Source organism: Capsicum annuum, chromosome 11, assembly GCF_002878395.1.
Source record: "Capsicum annuum cultivar UCD-10X-F1 chromosome 11, UCD10Xv1.1, whole genome shotgun sequence".
NCBI lineage: Eukaryota > Viridiplantae > Streptophyta > Magnoliopsida > Solanales > Solanaceae > Capsicum > Capsicum annuum.
Window position 1 is genome coordinate 223,850,750 of NC_061121.1, and position 19,195 is coordinate 223,869,944.

At 29.7% G+C, this 19,195-nt stretch overlaps 1 protein-coding gene and 2 long non-coding RNA genes across 3 annotated transcripts; 2 read left to right on the plus strand and 1 right to left on the minus strand.

The window, feature by feature from the left end:
* Positions 1-604: 604 nt before the first annotated feature.
* On the minus strand, positions 605-3,874 carry LOC107847238. The gene is made up of 4 exons (XR_001667375.2): positions 3,682-3,874; positions 3,394-3,485; positions 3,190-3,312; positions 605-890 (listed from the first exon to the last, which is right to left on the minus strand). It is a non-coding gene; the product is annotated as an uncharacterized LOC107847238 (long non-coding RNA).
* A 2,286-nt stretch (positions 3,875-6,160) lies between these two features.
* Positions 6,161-7,250, plus strand: LOC107848688 (putative calcium-binding protein CML19). Its single transcript, XM_016693463.2, has one exon. The coding sequence runs from the start codon at positions 6,402-6,404 to the stop codon at positions 6,996-6,998; it is 597 nt and encodes a 198-aa protein (XP_016548949.2). The 5' UTR covers positions 6,161-6,401; the 3' UTR covers positions 6,999-7,250.
* Positions 7,251-15,663: 8,413 nt separating this feature from the next.
* On the plus strand, positions 15,664-18,635 carry LOC107847151. The gene is made up of 2 exons (XR_001667331.2): positions 15,664-15,758; positions 18,276-18,635. It is a non-coding gene; the product is annotated as an uncharacterized LOC107847151 (long non-coding RNA).
* Positions 18,636-19,195: the final 560 nt, after the last annotated feature.

Below are 19,195 nucleotides of genomic sequence, written 5' to 3' on the forward strand. Positions count from 1 at the left end.
GGACTATTTTGGTTATTTTTCTCTCAAAGAATAAGAACATTTTTAGCAATTATTAGTTTGTAAGAAAAATGTACAAAATTAAATGATATTATTGGAATAAAAAAAAGATAAATGACTTTAGTAGGATATTTTTCTAAGTTAAATGACAATACGAGGAATTGACTCTTACTTATCGCTTTATTGTTAATTATTCTTACTTGTTATTTCAATTATATTTATTATCGAGTAATTTAGCATTGAGAACATATTATTTGTTCATTATAATATCTATCCTTGATCCTTTTAAAAGTAAATTCAATAATTATCCTCATTCTTAGATTTAGGGCCAAAAACGAAAACTCAATCATGGAAGTCTTGATTAAAATAAGTCATTTTTTAAATTAATTTATCAAAGCAATATATTTTTTGAAAACTTTACAAAATTAGTATAAATGTTGTTGACAGTAACGTATTAGGTTTTCAAAAAATTAGCAAACCAAAATAAACCGTAGTGTCACGCCCCTAAACCTAGACAGAGCAGACAAGAACCGTATAACTATGTGCTATACAATTGACATATATTCTAACTAGAAGAGTTATTATCCCAAAAATTTATAAAGGCCTACATAAATGCATAATTCAAGCTCATTGAACCTAACTGATATTAACAAGTGAAACTACAACCACAGGAGATAAATTAATACGGTCTACAAAGCTTCTAACAGAATTCATATCCGTACAAAGGAATATGGTCGGGACAGGGCTCCTAACATACCCAAACTATAACTACAAACATTACTAAGGAGCACTAGACATTTATTAGCTCCAGATGAGAGAGAAGCTCACTAACGATGTTACAGAACATGGGACGAGTGCCTAGTATTGAAGTCTGCTTATCGGCATACCTGATCCTGTGTTTACAGAAATGCAGTGTCCCAAACGGAGGAACGTCAGTACATATAACACATGTACTAGTATATAAAGCAGACAAAATAATAAGTAATAAGTATGAATGCTCATATAGATCAAATATCGAGATGAAGGACTTATGAGCATACGAATAGTTGATATACAATATGAAATGGTGGTCAATACACTATCTAACTGACACGTCGAAATTCAAGTACTAAGGATCAATATTTTCAAAAACTATAATATGACTTCTGTAAGCAACCTTATTAGTTTATACATGTGTCCTCAAAGTTATTTTTCATTATAAGACACCTAGAAATTTGCCTAGGTGATGTCTTATGCCTATATCAAATACAAATGATCATAAGATGGCCTACTGAAGGCATTCTAAGTCAAATGTATGGCAATTTTGCCTCATATCTATGCATGCTTTAGTTACTGAACGAGAAAATACACCATTCCCCTCCCCCCTTCCCCCCCCCCCCCCCCCCCCCCCCCCTCCCCGAACTTGTAGCCAAAAAAATATCAATTTAATATTTTTATCAATAAAAATTAGAAGAAGAATGTTGGAGCTAGATATTGATGATGATTTTTCTAAACCAGTCATGAAGAAATTAATTTCAACCATTGAAGATGATGATTTTCCTAATCCAATCAAGAAAATTCCATTTCAACCATTGATGATGATGAACATCAACAATCAATCAAGAAAAAAATCAAAATAAGTTCACTTTCTAGTTTCAAGAATTAAACTAAGCTCATCAAATCCACAAGCTCTTCCAAGAATCAAACCAAATTAATCAAGATTTTTTCTTCTTCCTCTGGTTTTGGTACAATTCAAAATCAAATCAAGCTTGCAAAAACGAAATTTTCTTTGTCTGATTCAGTTTTTAATTCAACCAAAATCAAAATCAAGCTCATCAAGCCCACCGTAGAAGAGAAACTTGCACTAAAATCCCAATTAAAAGAGCTCAATTCCACTTCCACCAAATACTCAGATTCAACCAAAACCACTTCCCCTACAATTAAAAAATCCTCCCCAGATCTATCCAGAACCAACTCTTCTTTGCCAAAGAATAAAATAATCAAAGAAACACCACCACTAAAAACCTCAATGAATTCAAATTCAAAAACCAATCTTCTACAAGTAAAAGTACTAAGAAAGAAACGCACCAATACACAAAGAAACGGGGTGGGAGTTCGAAGTAGATGAAGAAATGGGGCAGAAATTCAAAGTAGATGAAGAAATGGGATGGGGGTGGGGGGTGTTAGAAAGAAAATGAAGTTAGATGAAGTTGGGTTTCTTGTTTTCTTTTTTAATTTTATATATATATAAATATATATATAAAATAAAGTGGGCGAAAAAAAATCGCTCGCTTTCTTTTTTTTTTTCCACGTCAGCCGTAGAGGGGGAAATTAATTCACTTAAAAGTTGTTAAGGGGGTAAATAATTGTCCGATTAGTTTAGGATCTAAAGTAAGTTTTGGCGACAAGTTTGGGGGGATTTTGATGTATTTTCCCAGTCTATTGTAGGGTATGCCCCTCCTTAGGGGTTCACTATGAGGGTCTGCCCGCAGGCCATATGTGTCATATATTGGCTCGAGGCAGGAAAAATAGTACATGATATTTCAGTTGACTCCAAATGCAAATGATGCCACAAGGACGGGTACACTACAATGTTTGGGCTCACTATAATGGTCTGATCACAATTATGTGCACATAATTACGTCATGCGTATGCCAAGTAATTAAACCTAATACCCTCCCTCGATAATGATAAACTTTTATGATATAACGCCTTATATGGCTATACAAGTAAATTATAATAATGATTCTTTAGCCACTCAGGTAGTTCTTTCATATACAACTAACTTCTTTAATGTGATCCTTATATTTAAACGTTATTTTTTAATTCTATCATTTTATAATATGCCGCTATGTGGTCAAGTATACTAATGCGACTATGTTATGACCATTTATTCTAATTTATAGCATACGACACATATATATTATGGGACTTCTAGGAATTTATAATGAATACGAATACCATCATACATAACTATATTGATACTTGTCTTGACAAGAGAAACATGACTATTATGACTTCATCAAATAGAGGTAGGAAGTGCAATGATAAGTAATTTCAAATGGAATGGACATGTAGATATTGGGGGCATCTAGAGTATGTAGTTGTGTGCTAAACAATAGAAAATGAAGGCACTACTCACATATTGAAGTAGGCAATGTTGACTTGAATATATTATGCCTTAACAATGAGAGAGGTTTTAGTTTTATATACCTCGAGTTTTGCCTCAATATCATGGTATGCCAATCCTCTTTTCACTCTAAGCCAAAATCTATATTTTGTAGTCAATCTTAATGATTTCCTTACTCAAAAGCTTCTGCAAATCTCATCTCAAAACTAGAAACGGAAGGAGGAACTTTTATTAGCAATACATTAATAACGAGCGAGAATCCAACCCGAACTATAAAAGGATCTTACCTTAAGTCTTGCCTTGTAACACTTATGAATGAGAATCCCTTACTTTAAGGCATGAGATCTATATAAATGGCAAGTACAACAGCTATTACAACCTGTTCAAAAACATGCTCAAGTCACATAGACAATAGATCGAACACTAAGAAAGCGACAAGCTCGCAAGACCCTTTAATTGATATTCTTCTCCACAAAACTTATGTTTAACTCGCGCTATAATACGGTGGAGAATCAACATTAATACTATGTGATAAATAGAAGGATCACCATGCTTAATCTTAAACTTGAACTTACCTTGACTAGCACTAAAGTTGATCTCATCCGATTGTTCTTTGAAAAACATTCAATCCACCCTAAGTCTTCGTTTGATTTTGAACCATAAGAATAATCGAAGGGCTTTTATATTGTGTATTATAGCTAAAGAGTAACCAAATTTACTTGGTCTTAGAAATCCTTGGGATCCAAATAGAGCTAATAGGAACCACTACACTGGTTAATTGAAAGGAAATGAAGAGACGGTGATATATCAAGAAGTATATATCTAATGTTTAATTATTATCCTATATAATAAGTCACAATAAGTAGCTGAAGCAAGTTGTTCATGATCGACATGCCTGTTTCAGCTGCTCCAGGTGTGATTTTACTATATTACCCCTAATTCATTTAAATAAGTCATTTACGTATTAAAAAATAAAAATATTTAATAAAAAATTTAAAATAGACATTTATGACATGATAGCTTCAACTATGTCAATAGTGATTTTACTATATCAATCATAATTAATTTTATAAGTCATTTAAGTATTAAAAAATTAATAATATTTGATAAAAAAAAATAGATATAAAATAATAAATTATTTTTTGATGTTTTTATAAGTCATTCAAGTATTAAAAAATTAATAATATTTAATAAAAAATAAAATAGGTATAAAATAATAAACTATTTTTTGATGTTTTAAATTAACTTGATGTCTTATATAAGGCCACTTAAAAAAATTCACAAGTATTTACTATAATAATTTTACTATGTCACTTCTAACTAGTAAAATAGAAGAAAAAATATTATAAATCAAAATAATTGAAAATTTAGATTATTTAAAAATATATAATTGATTATCAATGCCATAGAAATTTGAACAACCTAAAATATTGTTATACAAATTTTATCAATCTAAATATAATAATATATATATCTAACTTAGAATTTATCAACCAAACAAATAAATATTTTAATCAATTAAATGATAGAATTATATATAACATAGAATTTTTAAGAATCAACATTGAGTCGTGCATAGCACGACTTAAGCCGACTAGTTTAATAGATATGTGGGTAAAGTATTGTAGTCCCTTTTCCTATTTGCTCTTAACCTTTTTATTAGATGGATAAACATAAAAGAATACAAATATTTAATATTCCAAGTGAAAATATATTTTTTTTCAAATACTATTCCAGTGGAAGTTGACATGATACTCCTTTAACTATCACGTGACTAAAATTTAATAACAATCATTTAACATCATACTTATCAAGTCATCATTCAGAGATCCAACTCGAGTTAAAATATTCTACACCAAACTAATATATACGATCTCATTTCAAAAGTTCAAACTTACAGGATCTTACACGTAGATAATGTTAAAGTAGAAATTATTATTGATTTTACTGTTTTTGATTTAAAACGTTATTAACATTAATGAGAGTCTGATATGACAGAGTTACAGAATTTCATTTTTATTGGTAAAGTTTTAAGTAAAAAACGTTACTGTCAGTAACGATTCCTACTTTCATACTATTTTACTCCATTAATTTTTTCAAAACCTAATATATTACTGGCAACAACATTTATCCTAATTTTATAAAATCTTAAAAAAATATATTAATTTCAAAAATAACTTATTTTGATAAAAAATTCCTCAAATGAGTACACTATTTTGGGTATGCCCCAAAGGTAAGTACTGAATATATGAAAAAAGAAACAAATTTTAAAGTAAGGTAAGTACATGCGTCAATTTGGCATATGACATTATAGATGACCAAATAATATAAAAATATCAAATCCCTAACCCCACCCAGCATACATACCAAACGCGTAGTTTTTAATTATGGTCAAAGATAACACTTTATCCCACAAATCAAAACTTCATATAGTAGTATTTTATTTAAATAGCGTGTTGCCTGTTTACTTTTCAACCTTCTAATTAAAAAGCCAGCTTTTGATTTTTAGTATTCCTTAGTCCAAAAATATTTATCCATTATATTACAAATAAATATTCAATAATAGTGGTTTATTTTAAAAAATTAATAAATAATTTATCCCCTTTTTTATTCATTTTATCAATACTACTAAATACTAAAAAATTAATGAATAATTTATTTCTTTTTTTATCCATTTTATTCATACTACTAAATACTATTTCTCATTATTCAAGAGTTTAAATTTATTATTTATTTTATCTATACTACTGAATATTATTCATCATTTAATACATTATTTAAGATTTTAAATTTATTATATTCAATAAATAATATAATAAAATTACTCATTTTATTTGTTATATTCTGATTTGTGTATCAATTTTATTTGTTGTATTATGATTTGTGTATCAATTTTATTTGTTGTATTATAATCTGTGTATCAAGTCAACAGTGTAATTGCTAATGTTCGACTCAGGTGCATCTTCTACTAGAAACAAATGGTCTTACAAGTTGTTTCACTACGTGGTATGCCCACGGAATTAATACCATTGACTAGTCCTTCTCTACTCTCTTTCCCCACTCAAATCTTCAACCCCATAAACTATAAATACCACATTCGTATTATTCTTCATTCTCATATTCTTTCATCTTTCAACAGCTTTTTTCCAAAAGTTAGTTAATTTCCCAAGCTTTGTTTCACTCTAAGTTTAAGTTCCCAATTTTTCTTTGTTTCAGCTTTTCATTTTCACACTTTAATCATTTACTTACTATACATCTCAAACTTTCTTGGAAAAAAAGGTACTAAACATACATCATGTGTATGGTGTCAGTTTCTGTTTCCACGGCTGAAAAAGAGACTTTTTTCTCAAGAATATGGAATAGGGTTGTCCTAAAAAAGGCTACTACTCATAAGGAACAGAAGAGTCTAACAACAACAACAGCTATAACTACTACTGATCCACTTTCACTGAGTAGTAGTGATACTAATAATGGTGAATTAGAGAGGTTGTTTACTTATTTTGATGAGAATGGAGATGGAAAGGTGTCACCAGCTGAGCTAAGGAGATGCATGAAGGCGGCAGGAGGTGCGCTGACGGAGGAGGAGGCTGAGATGGCAGTGAGGCTATCTGATTCTGATGGGGATGGGTTGTTGGGGTTGGAAGATTTTAAAAAGTTGATGGAGGGTATGGAGGAAGAGAGGAATAAAGAGAGTGAGTTAATTGGAGCATTTGGTTTGTATGAAGATATGGAAGGTAGTGGATACATTACTCCTAAGAGCTTAAAGAAGATGTTGAGTAGACTTGGCGAGTCAACTTCCATCGAAAATTGTAAAGCTATGATTAGTAGATTTGATATAAATGGAGATGGAGTTCTTAGCTTTGATGAGTTCAAAGTTATGATGACAAATTAGAAGAGTTCAGAGAAAGAGAGATTTGTGTACATAATATAATATGATTCTTGATAATCAGATAATTCTGATTAATATTTTTCATGGAGATTTTTTTAGTCTATAGATTCATAATAGTAAAGCCAAAGGAAAATACAGCCTTGTAGTATATCCAATTTTAACTTGCTACAACAAAATTGTTATCATAATGAATGAAAGTCAAAAGTTGAAGATATAGTTTTAACACAAATGGAAAAATATATTACTACTTCCTATTCAGAATACCTCGCCAAAAATTTGATTGAATTAGTTTCACAAGTTATTCACAATTATAATAAGGTTTGTAATAAATCAAACCGTTTCTTAAGGAGAATTTATGTTGGCACTACATTATATTGTCAACCTAGCCTTAAATCAAGTCACCTTGTCATGATGTCCATCCCTTAGCTAAGTCAAAGATCTGAGACGCATTCAAAAAATAAATGCACTTAATGGACTGAAGTCTGAACCATTTAGATTCAGACTCCATTAAATGCAAACAAATGAGTAGATGCCAATCCGCTCACTTAAGCCAAGATGTCTCTGAATAGCCTTTGCCCTTGCCTTAGAGTCTAGGACTTCCCACATTCGTATTGCTTTGCCCATATGTTGGTCAATGACAAGGTATAATACGCCAAATCTTTGTCACTATCGACCCCAGCTGGAAGGGTGTTCTATACCTTGCTGTGAATACGAACGCAGACAGACGTAGATTCACTAAACTGATGTCCGAAAGGACTAAGGAGTCAATCCTACTCTGACATATCTAATTAGTGAACGGACTTGGTCTATCCCCCGCCTATAAATATACCCTTTTTCCTCACTTGTATCTCATTTGTTTTTCATCACAAAAACTTCATTACTCACTGATTGTAACTCAAGTTCTCAAGCTCTAACTTTCTGGTGACATTGCTAGACAATCATGTCGGAAATAGCTTAGTAAGAATCATACTTTCTTTTTTACTTATCTCTTTACTGTTTATTATTCTTATTTATCGCTTCAAATATATTTATTACCGAGCAATCAACCCGCATCATTCTTACTATCCTTTAATTAAAAAACTCTTACATTCTTTCCAAGTCCTATGTCCTTGCCAACAAGAAAAAGAACTAAAATTAGAAGTGGAAAGTAGAGACTCAAAGAGATGTTAGAATATGAGATTTTTCTAGATAGTCTTTTGTTTAATAATTTAAAAAAAGAAATATTATGTTTAGTTTTTAAATGAATGACTGTCCTTATTTGTGAAATATGTCTTGTAAGAAAGCAGTTGGAAGGTATGATCCTCTACCAACTTTATAAAGTCTTATGTAGCTATGTGTGTGGTCTTTTTTGTAATATGCAGATATAAATGGAAAAGCTACTGCGGATCCTTATCTTTTTCCTTCTCTTTAGTTTCACATTCTAATAGTGGTATGAGAGCCCTTCTTCTTGCGGATCTGTGAAGGCTTAAAGAGAAATTTTTTTTCTTTAGTTCTTCTAAGCTAAGAGAGCTGAGTAGCAGTAACATGCAGAGGCGAAGCCAGGATTTCAATTAAGGGGGATCCATATTCAAAGAAAACTTAGGATTTCAACTAAGGGGGTTCCATATTCGAAGAAAACTTAGTCGAAGGGGGTTCAACACCTACTATAACCACATAAAAAATAATTTTAATCATGTATAAATAGTATATTTTTTTCGTCGAAGGAGGTTTGACCGAACCCCCGAACAGAAGGTTGGCTCCGCCCCTGGTAACATGGCATCCAACAACTTCTTGATAATGATGAAGGATTATTTCAAAGCTCTTAGTCTATGGGAAGCAGTTGAAAGTGAAAATGATCCCCCTCCACTTAGACCGGACGAAATCCAACTGTTACACGAATAATGACTTATGAAGATGTAAAGTATATGAAACCAAAGGCTCTCACATGTCTTCATTCAGCACTTTCAAATGTGATTTTCACAAGAATAATGGCTTATAAAATGCCTAAAGATGCATAAGAGAAGCTAAAAGCAGAGTTCGACGGAAGTGACAGAGTGAAAATGGTCAAACTCTTAACTCTCAAAAGAGAATTTGAGATGTTAAGAATAAAAGAAGGAGATATTGTGAAAGAGTACTCTACCAAACTTCTGAAAATTGTAAGCAAGATAAGATTATTTGGTTAAACTTGTCCAGATTCAAAGGTAGTGGAGAAGATGAGGATATGCTTACTAGCAAGGTTTGAGTCCAAGATTTCAGCAATAAAGGAATCTTTTTTATCTGAAGACTTTATCTATCGCAGATCTGATTAGCAAGTTGCAAGCCCAAGAACAAAGATCAAGTATAAGAGATGAAAAAATAGCAAAAGTGGCATGGATGGAATCTTAGCAGAAAGGAAAGTTTCCACCTTACATCCACTGTAAAAGAACCAATCATCAAGAAAAGGACTGTTGGTTTAAAAAAAAATTCATTCAATGCAAAATTTGTAGAAAAATAAGACATATTGAAAAGAATTACAGGGCCAAGCAGAATCAACCACAACAACACTATGTTCAGCAGGCAAATTTTATTGAAGAGTCAGAAAAGAAAGAAAACTTGTTTATAGCTACTCATAAAGTAAACAGAACCAACCAATCCAAATGGTTTTTGGAAAATGAGTGTACGAGTCATATGTCATCTAATGAACTCATGTTTCATACACTTAACAAGTCACTTAAATCTAAAGTTAGGATGAAAAATGGTGCAACAGTAGAAGCATATAGAAAGGGTTCAACTTCTTTTCAAACTAAACAAGGTATAAAGTTTAACATGATATGTTGTATGTTTCTTCTTTAGCATGTAACCTGTTGAGTATAAAGTTTAAATTTTTTTAAGAGAAAGCATTGTTTGGTTTTTTATTTCAATGATACTTTGATGGATAAAGTAGAAATGGTGGATAGGACCTTTCCGGTAAACGAAAAGTTGAATAGTGTCAATTTTGCAAGGTTGGACGATTCATGATTATGGCACATGAAATATGGGTATTTTAACTCTACTACTTTAAAATATATGTATGAGTAAGGCTTGATTAAGGATTTACGTAAGATATCACTGTATATAGAAATTTGTGGGTCATGTCAGATGAGTAAGGTTCAAAGGAATGCATTTCCTAAAAGTGCTACCTGGAGAGCAATCGAAAAACTTGAACTATTCACATTGATGTATATGGACCAATGAAGACATCATTCTTGGGCCAAAATAAATATCTTGTGTTGTTTATTGATAACTTAACAAGGATGACTTGGGTGTATTTTTGGGCAACAAGTCTCAAGTACTTTCAGTTTTCAAGAAATGTAAAGTTTTTGCTAAAAGACAGAGTGGTTGTAAGCTAAAGGCTTTGAGGTTAGATAATGAAGGTGAATACACTTTAAATGAATTTAATAAGTATTGTGAAGATATGGGGATTGATCACAAGCTGATAGCAAGTTATTCACAAGAACAGAATGGAGTCTCAAAAAGGAAGAACAGGACAGTAGTTGAAATGGCTAGATGTTAGTTTCTTGAAAAGAAACTACCGTAAAGTTTTTGGGCTGAAGTTGTTTCTACTTCAGCTTATTTGTTAAATAGGCTGCCAACTAAAGTTATGGGTGGTAAAACTCCTATTGAAGCATATAGTGCAAAAAGACCATCTTCCAAGCACTTAAAAATCTTTGATTTGATATGTTTTTCTCATGTTCCTTCAGTCTGAAGAAGCAAACTTGAACCTAAAAGTGAATTGGGCATCTTTATTGGTTATTCATCGCAAGCTAAGGGTTATAAAGTTTTCAACTTGCAAATAAAAGGTATTTCCATCAAAAAAGATGTAGTAGTGGATGAATATGCTTATTGGAACTGGGATAGGGAGCAAGTTGAGAAAGAAAATGCAAGTTATCTGAACTTGCAGCTGTTGCCTGAAACACAATGATTTGGCTCTGAAAATTTGAAAGAAGCTGAAGAATCATATCGAGAATCCTCACTTGATTCATCAATTTTGAAGACAAGGTCTCTTTCTGAGATATATGAAAGATGCAATGTTGCAATCTTAGAACTCAATACCTATCATGAAGCATCAAAACATGAAGTATGGATTTAAGCTATGAAGGAGAAGATTGGTATGATAGAGAAGAATAACACTTGAAAGCTAGTTGATAAACCCAAAGACCGAAATGTAATAGGGGTAAAATGGGTCTTTAGAACCAAACTTAATCCAGATGTTCAGTTTATAAATTCAAAACAAGGTTTGTTGTGAAAGGTTATGTGCAAGTTGCAGGTTTGTATTATGGAGACACATTTACACCTGCTGCAAGACATGATACGATACGACTTTTCTTTTCTTTGGCAGCTCAATTCAATTAAAAATTGTATCATCTGGATGTGAAGTCGGCATTCTTAAATAGACTATTGCAGGAGCATATTTATATAGACCAATCGAAAGGCTTTCAAGTTGCAAGAATGGAGAATAAATTTTACAAATTACATAAGGCATTGTCTGGAATATAACAGGCTCCCCGAGCCTGGTATAGTAAGATTGATGAACATCTCATTTATTGTGGCTTCAACATAAGTTAAAATCAAGCCATTTTATATGTGAAGAAGGCTAAAGGTGGAGATGTTCTTTTGGTGCCACTCTATGTTGGTGTTCTTCTGGCCACCAAAAGCTATAAAGAATGTGCATTAGTTCAAGCAATAAATGGAGATCAAGTTTAAGATATCAAATTTGAATGAAATGAATTACTTTCTAGGAATGGAGATCCATCAAGCTACTGATGGAATCTTCATTCTTAGAGAAAATATGCATGGGATATTCTTAAAAAGTTCAACATTGAGGTATAAGCCTGTATCGATCCTACTGGTTCACAATGAAAAGATCTCAAAGTTTGAAGGAGGTGATAGGGTTGATCCAACAGTTAACAAAAATATAATTGGTAGTTTGTTATATATGACAACAACAAGACCTAATCTCATATTCGTGGCAAGTCTTTTGTCGAGGTTTATGCATTCTTCAAGCCAAGTTCATCTTTGTATCGCTAAACAAACATTGAGGTATATGAAAGGAACTGTTGATTGTGATATTTGATTTAAAAGGGAAAAGAAAGGGCAATTGATGGGTTATTCAAATAAAAATTGGGCAGAAAGCGTTGATGATATGAAAAGCACTTCTGGATATGCTTTTACACTTGTTTCAGGCATGTTCTCATAGAATTTAAAGAAGAAAGAGATGGTAGCTCAATCGTCTGCATAAGCAGAATACATCACTATTGTTGGTGTAACTAATCAGGCTCTATAGTTAAGAAAAATTCTACGTGATCTAGAGAAAAATCAAATTGAAGCTACTATCATTAATGTTGACAAGTCAACAATTTATATGGCCAAAATTTCAATGCAAAATGGTCATAGCAAGCATATAAATGTGAAATTTCACGCTATCAGGCAAGCAAAAAAGCATGTCGGAGTTAATCTTGTTCATTGCAGCTCAAATCAGTAGATTGCAAATATTTTGGCCAAGGCTCTTTCTAAGGGAAAAATTGAAGTTCTAAGGGCTAAGCTTCCAAAACAAAAATCTCAAGAAGGAGTGTTACAATATGAGATTTTTCTAAATAGTCTTTTGTTTAATAGTTTCTTTTTAAAATATTATGTTTAGTTTTCAAGTGAATGACAATCCTTATTTTGTGGGATATGTCTTGTAAGAAAGTGGTTGGAAGATATGGTTCTCTACTAACTTTGTAAAGGCTTATGTAGCTATGTGTGTGATCTTTTTTGTAATATACAGATAAAATGAAAAGCAATTGTTGATCCTTATTTTTTTTTCGTTCTCTTGAGAGGCCACTTGGCAGTTCTAGGGGGTTAGGATTTGTTATTTGTAAATCTTTAATCCTCATTAATCCTATTTGTAATTGTTTTAAAATTTTAAAAATAATTTGTATATTCATAATCGTTACTAACTTTTATAAAATAAAATAATTTTCTAGGCAAAGAATATATATAGAGAGAGATATTCCTTATCCTTGTTATTTCATTGCTTTCTTTCTTTTATTTATCTAAAAAATTATTTTGTTTTATAAAAGTCAGTAACGATTATGAATATAAAAATTATTTTTAAAATTTTAACACAATTACAAATAGGATTAATGATTATGAATATACAAATTATTTTAAAATTTTTAAAACAATTACAAATAGGATTAATGATACTAGAGGAGCATGACCCGTGTCAGTACGGGCCCAACATTAAGATATTTGATTATGTATAATAAGTAGATTGATGTTAATTTGAATTATGTATTATAAAAATTAATACACAAAATATATTAACTACTTGATAATATTTTTCAAGGAGTCAAATTATCTTACAAGATAATTATGTATTACTTATTCATATAAATAAAAAAATTCGATGCATTTTAAAATTTAGATCTTTAATCATATGACTGAGATTTGCTACATTAAGTATAAAATATGAGATTAGAATTGATATATAAGACTTGACACTTGTTGTATAAAATAGAAAATAATTGTTGAAAAATATAAAGAATTATCTAATCATTACATATTACATCACATGTGGGTTGCGATTAATAATCTAAAATTAAATTGTATTCCTCTACTAAGCCGACATAAACATCCTTTGTTTTCATTTTTCCTTCTCTTTTATTTGTCAACTTGTTCTTTGAAGTTAAATTAAATTAATATTTTAAGTGTTTCAAAAATTATATAAAAAAAAACTCTAACTTACCATCTGTCATATCAATTTAAGTTATTTGTCTTTGAAAACACGATAAAACATACTTCTGCAAATGTTTTATCGAACTTTGCTTTGGTATATGTTCCTTCCATTAAAACGTAGGAGTCGTTTGTTAGAGTATATAAAAATAATTTTGAATGGAACGTATCAATAATGTTTGCATTAATAATGCTTGAATTAGTAATATTGGTATTATTTATGCTATCATTATTTCTTATATACTGTTTGGCGTGCTGTATTGGAACTTGCCTTTTTCAATCTTGATATATTTAAACAAAAGTTTTTTGCTAAAAAAAGGATTGCATATACATTCTAAGATTCATCCAGGATCTAGCACGGGTTCAATATATTTTTTTTGTCTCAATTTATGTGACACATATAGATTTAGATAGTCAATCATATTTTTAATATGTATTTAGATAATTTAAGTTGTTAACTATTGTAATTTATCACATTTTTAATGTAATTTTCAAATAATATACGTTGTTTTTCTTATCCAAGCTTTTGTGACATTGATAGTGAATTATATTTTTAAAATAATTTAAGTTTTTAATTATTGTGATTTATAATACTTTTCTTCTATTTCAATTTAAGTGACACTAATATAATTTCGAGAGTCAACCAAATATTTTATATCTTTTTAATTTTTTAAGTTGTTAACTATTGTAATATATAATATTTTTTATGTAATTTTTGAATAATATATGTTACTCTCCTTGTCCAGAGTTCTGTATCGTCGATAGCCAATTATATTTTTTAAAATAATTTAATTTTTTAATTATTGTAATTTATAATATTTTTTCTATTCCAATTTAAGTCGCACAATGCTTAGATGGTCATAATAATTCATTAGGGGTGATATAGTAAAATCACGATTGAAGCAGCGAAACATAAATGTCTTAAATAAATTACAACAACTAATTAAAAGTGAGAAAGCAAAATTACTATAAAAAATACTTGTGAAAAAAATTTAAGTGAACCTCATATAAGACATCAAGTTAATTTAAAATATCAAGAGTTAATTTATCATTTATATATCTTTTTTATCCTTTTTATTAAATTTTATTAATTTTTTAATACTCAAGTGGCTTATAATAATTAACTAGGGGCAATATTCAGTAAAAATATGGTTGAAGCAGCCGAAGCAGATATGTCATAAATGTCTATTTTACTTTTTATTATTAAATATTATTAATTTTTTAATACATAAATGACTTATAATAATTAATTAGGGTTGATAGTAAAATCACGGCTGAAACAGATATGTCATAAATATTTATTTTATCTTTATCTAATTAAATATTATTAATTTTTAATACGTAATAACTTATAATAATTACTTATGAGCGATATAGTAAAATCACAGATTAGATATTATTAATTTTTCAATACATAAATGACTTATAATAATTAATAGGGTGATATAGTAAAATTATGATTGAAGCAGCTCAACCAGTAATGTCGTAAATATCTATTTTAGTTTTTTAATTAAATATTATTAATTTTGTAATGTATAAATAACTTATAACAATTAACTAAGAGTGATATAATAAAATTATGGAGCAAGCAATCTGTTGAAGCATGTGGAAACCTTCTCTTCTATTATATAAAAAAAGAAAAGAAAAGAAATATATGTGTAAAAATAATTTATTCAAAACCTATAGATTAAACTTAGTAGCTCCATCATTTTAATTAACCCATCAAATAGTGAGCTAAATGTTTACATATGTGGTTCTTGGACCGGCTGTGATCTTACTAAAAGTACCAAGTGACTTGGCATCTTTTGAAAGTCGGCAATTATATCAATTATCAGAATCTTTGATAGTCGGCAAGTCTGGAGCTACCATAATGTATACAAACAAGAAATATTTTTAAAATATGTTTGTCTATATTATAAATAGACACATTAAGGTTTTCGTAATAATTCAGGTTAAGTAGCTCGAGAGTTCAGTACTATAGAAAATCAATGGCCATGTCTCAAGTTTACTTTCTTTTCTGCTTCCTTCTCATTACAACTGCAATAGCTGGTAACTTTTCTGCGCCTTTGTTTTCTTTTTAAATAAAGCTTTTGGTGAGAGAATTAATTTGCTTTGAATTATCGAACTCAGAAAGTTGATGTCATATAATTAGGAGGCTATGGATTCAAACTGTAGAAGTTGTCTCTCATAGAATTGTAAGTTGAAGTTGTATACAATAAATCTTTGTAGTCCGATCCTAACCCGAACAACGCAGATCCGACCTTAGCTCGAACAACACATATAGCGAAAGTTTTAATATACTAAATTGTCCTTCTTAAATTATGGTTTATTTAGTGGAGCCCGCAGATTAGGCAAAGAGTACTTTCTGTATTATCATCAACTAGCTAGTAGAAGTCGTGTTGAGCATGGACTCAATATTTATTCATAAATTAAAACTGTTAAATGGTTTTGAAAATTTTCTATATGTAATATTAAAGTGTATGTCATTGAATCAATTTATTTCTAATCATTATCTTTTTAGCTGATCTTTTCAAAAAATTATCAATTTAATTTAAACTTTTATATTTACTTTGATCACAAGTTTTATTACCATAAATATTATACCATATTTAATTATCACAAACTTAAAGAAGTTTGGTAATCATACAATAACTGTTATAACATATTTAAGATAATAAATTTTCAAAATATTCTTCTTTTCAAAAACAATACTAGTTCTCACTTTGAAATGTGACTATTTGTAATTAGTTTTGTTTTTCACTTTCTAATACTATATGTGGTTATTGTTGAAATATTTTAATATCCTTTATAAATAATTTAAGGTGAAGTTATATTTGATCTTATTTGAAGAATTAATAGTGAAATATGTTTTCTTAATTCGTTTTTTTTTCCTTTTGGACATATTGTAGTTTTAAAATTTTTTGTAGAAAAGGGGGATAAAGAAGTAGGAAAAAACAGAGATATTAGTGCATCCTTCAAATGGTTATAAGTTTAGCAAAAAAAAAAGAGGAAATGTTTAATAAAGAAAAGATAATAAATGAAGAAGATACGTTGTGAGTTGTGGGCCTTCGGGCTAGGGGTGTTCATGGGTCGGTTTGGGTCGGTTCTTGGTCAAAATCATAACCAAATCAACTTAGTCGATTTTTAAATTTCTAAAATCAAACCAAACCAAGCAAAAAAATAACTGTTGATTTGGTTCTTGTCGGTTTAGTTCGGTTTGGTTCGATTTTTTCGGTTTATAACTTTAGCTAAAGGTAAAAGTTGAAAACTTAAGAAAACAATTCTAATCTAACATATGAGATGTTAACTTAGTGTTGTATCTCAACCTTGAAACTAAGATGTCAATTGAGTGTTATACTTCAGCAAATCTATAAACAACACCATATGAACGCTTCTAAAAAAATATTTTAAAACTACATTTAACAGAATGATATGATAAACCCCCAAAAGGTGAATACATAAATTTCTTGTTCAACAAGGTTCAAACCGAAAGTTAAAATTAGTGATTGTCTATAGTCTAATGAATCTCAGCTATAAATTTCAATATACAACAAGATATTATTTTCACAATTAGTACTATTTGTCATTTAAAGTGCGAAATTCATTTAGAATCTCGTAAGGTACTATCAACTGAGGACATGTCTTAATGTGTTACGACTAAAGTTAAATCATCATTAAAATATAAAATGTAAAAAATATTTATATTGTATTTATGAATAATACGTAAATAATTAAAATATATATATATATATATATATATATATCGGTTTGGTTTGATTATTTTGTCGATTATTTTAGAATTAAACCAAATTAGTATCGGTTTTTAAAATTCAAAATCAAATCAAACCTAACCAAATATCGAATTTTTTAATCGGTTTGATTTGAATCGCGGTTCGATTTGATTAAAACCCAAATCATGAACACCCCTACTTCTACTTCTGACTAATGGATGATGTAATGTGACATAGGCATAAGAGTAATTTGTTTGACCATCAATTTTTATTTTTGATTTTTTAGAAAACTATTTCATTTTAGTGAAAAAGTAAAAATAGTGGTGTTTGATCATAAAAATTATTTAATAAAAAATGTTTTAAAATAACTAAAAACAACTTGTTTTCTCACGTTTCTCACTTTTATTTCTCTCATAAAACTTTAAAAGCAACTTCAATTTATATTATGGTCGAACACAATATTAGTCACTACCGGTAGATAATTGTACAACAGCTAAACCAACAACCCTTGTTGGACAGTGACATTACTCCTTTTTAACTGAAACAACGATGTTGCCCTTTAGCAAACAAACAAGTCGACGGTGACATGTCTGCTCGGCATCTTTAATGTTTCTTCTAATATAGGAGAATAATAAGTAATGGTTAATTTCATTTTTTTTTCATTTTATAATCTTATACTCCTTCGAAAGTTGAGATTAAAGTATTATTAAAAAAGAAAAAAGTTATTTTTTAAGCGAACTAAAAAGAAAAATAAATTTATTTATTTATTTATTTTTAAACGAAGAGAGTATATAGTTGCACAATGAATAATTTTTTTAATTATTTTTTGGTGCAGAGTGGGAACTAAACCTTGATCCACCAGCAATAGGATGCTTAAATCAGATCAGTACTTCATCAGAGGGAAGTTGTTTTAATTGTGACCAAAATTGCAAAAACAATGAGAATGCCTCTGGTGGAATTTGTCAATTTGGAGTTTGTTACTGCAGGACCTGTTTTACCCCTATTGATAAACCTTAGGACTGTTGAATTTAATTTGTTTGGGACTCAAATTGATACTATTATTTCTTTGAAGGGCGATATTAGCCATTTCTATCTATTCTCGCAGTGTTATTTATGTTATCCAAATCCAATGGACTTGTAGCTCTCCTTTGAAGAAGTCCGAAATGGAGTAATATATTATTAGTTTGACGTATTATTTACCACTTTTAGTTCTTTTTTGTTGATCTTTTCCTAGAGTATTATTTTAAAATTTTATAAGCTTTTGAAATGAATTTGATCAGCTTATACGTACTAATGTAAAAAAATATACTATCAAAATGAAATAGGAATGAAAGGGAGTTTGATATTCTTTATGTATTGAAAACATAATAAATAAAAAGGATAATTTGAGAGAACTCTCTAGGTTCGATTTCATAATATTAATGTGGTAAAATACGTCACGCTTATCTCCCTCTTTTTTTATCTTTGTTATAATAAGTAATTTTAACTTAATCTTAAAATACCATATATACTTGGATATTCATATAGAAATCAAGATGTGAGCGAATTGTTCTTGGAAATCAAACTTCAAAAAGATCCACAAACTCTGTTGTCATGGAGATCAAATTTAAGTCGTTCTAAGTTTGAGAAACACGCTACAAACTGTCTTCAAATCACAAAGATGATCAAGAGAAAAGAATCAAAAAGGAACAAAATTATATGTGTTATTAATGTGTAACTGAATGTAGTGAATGTCTACTTTACCATATATAGGTA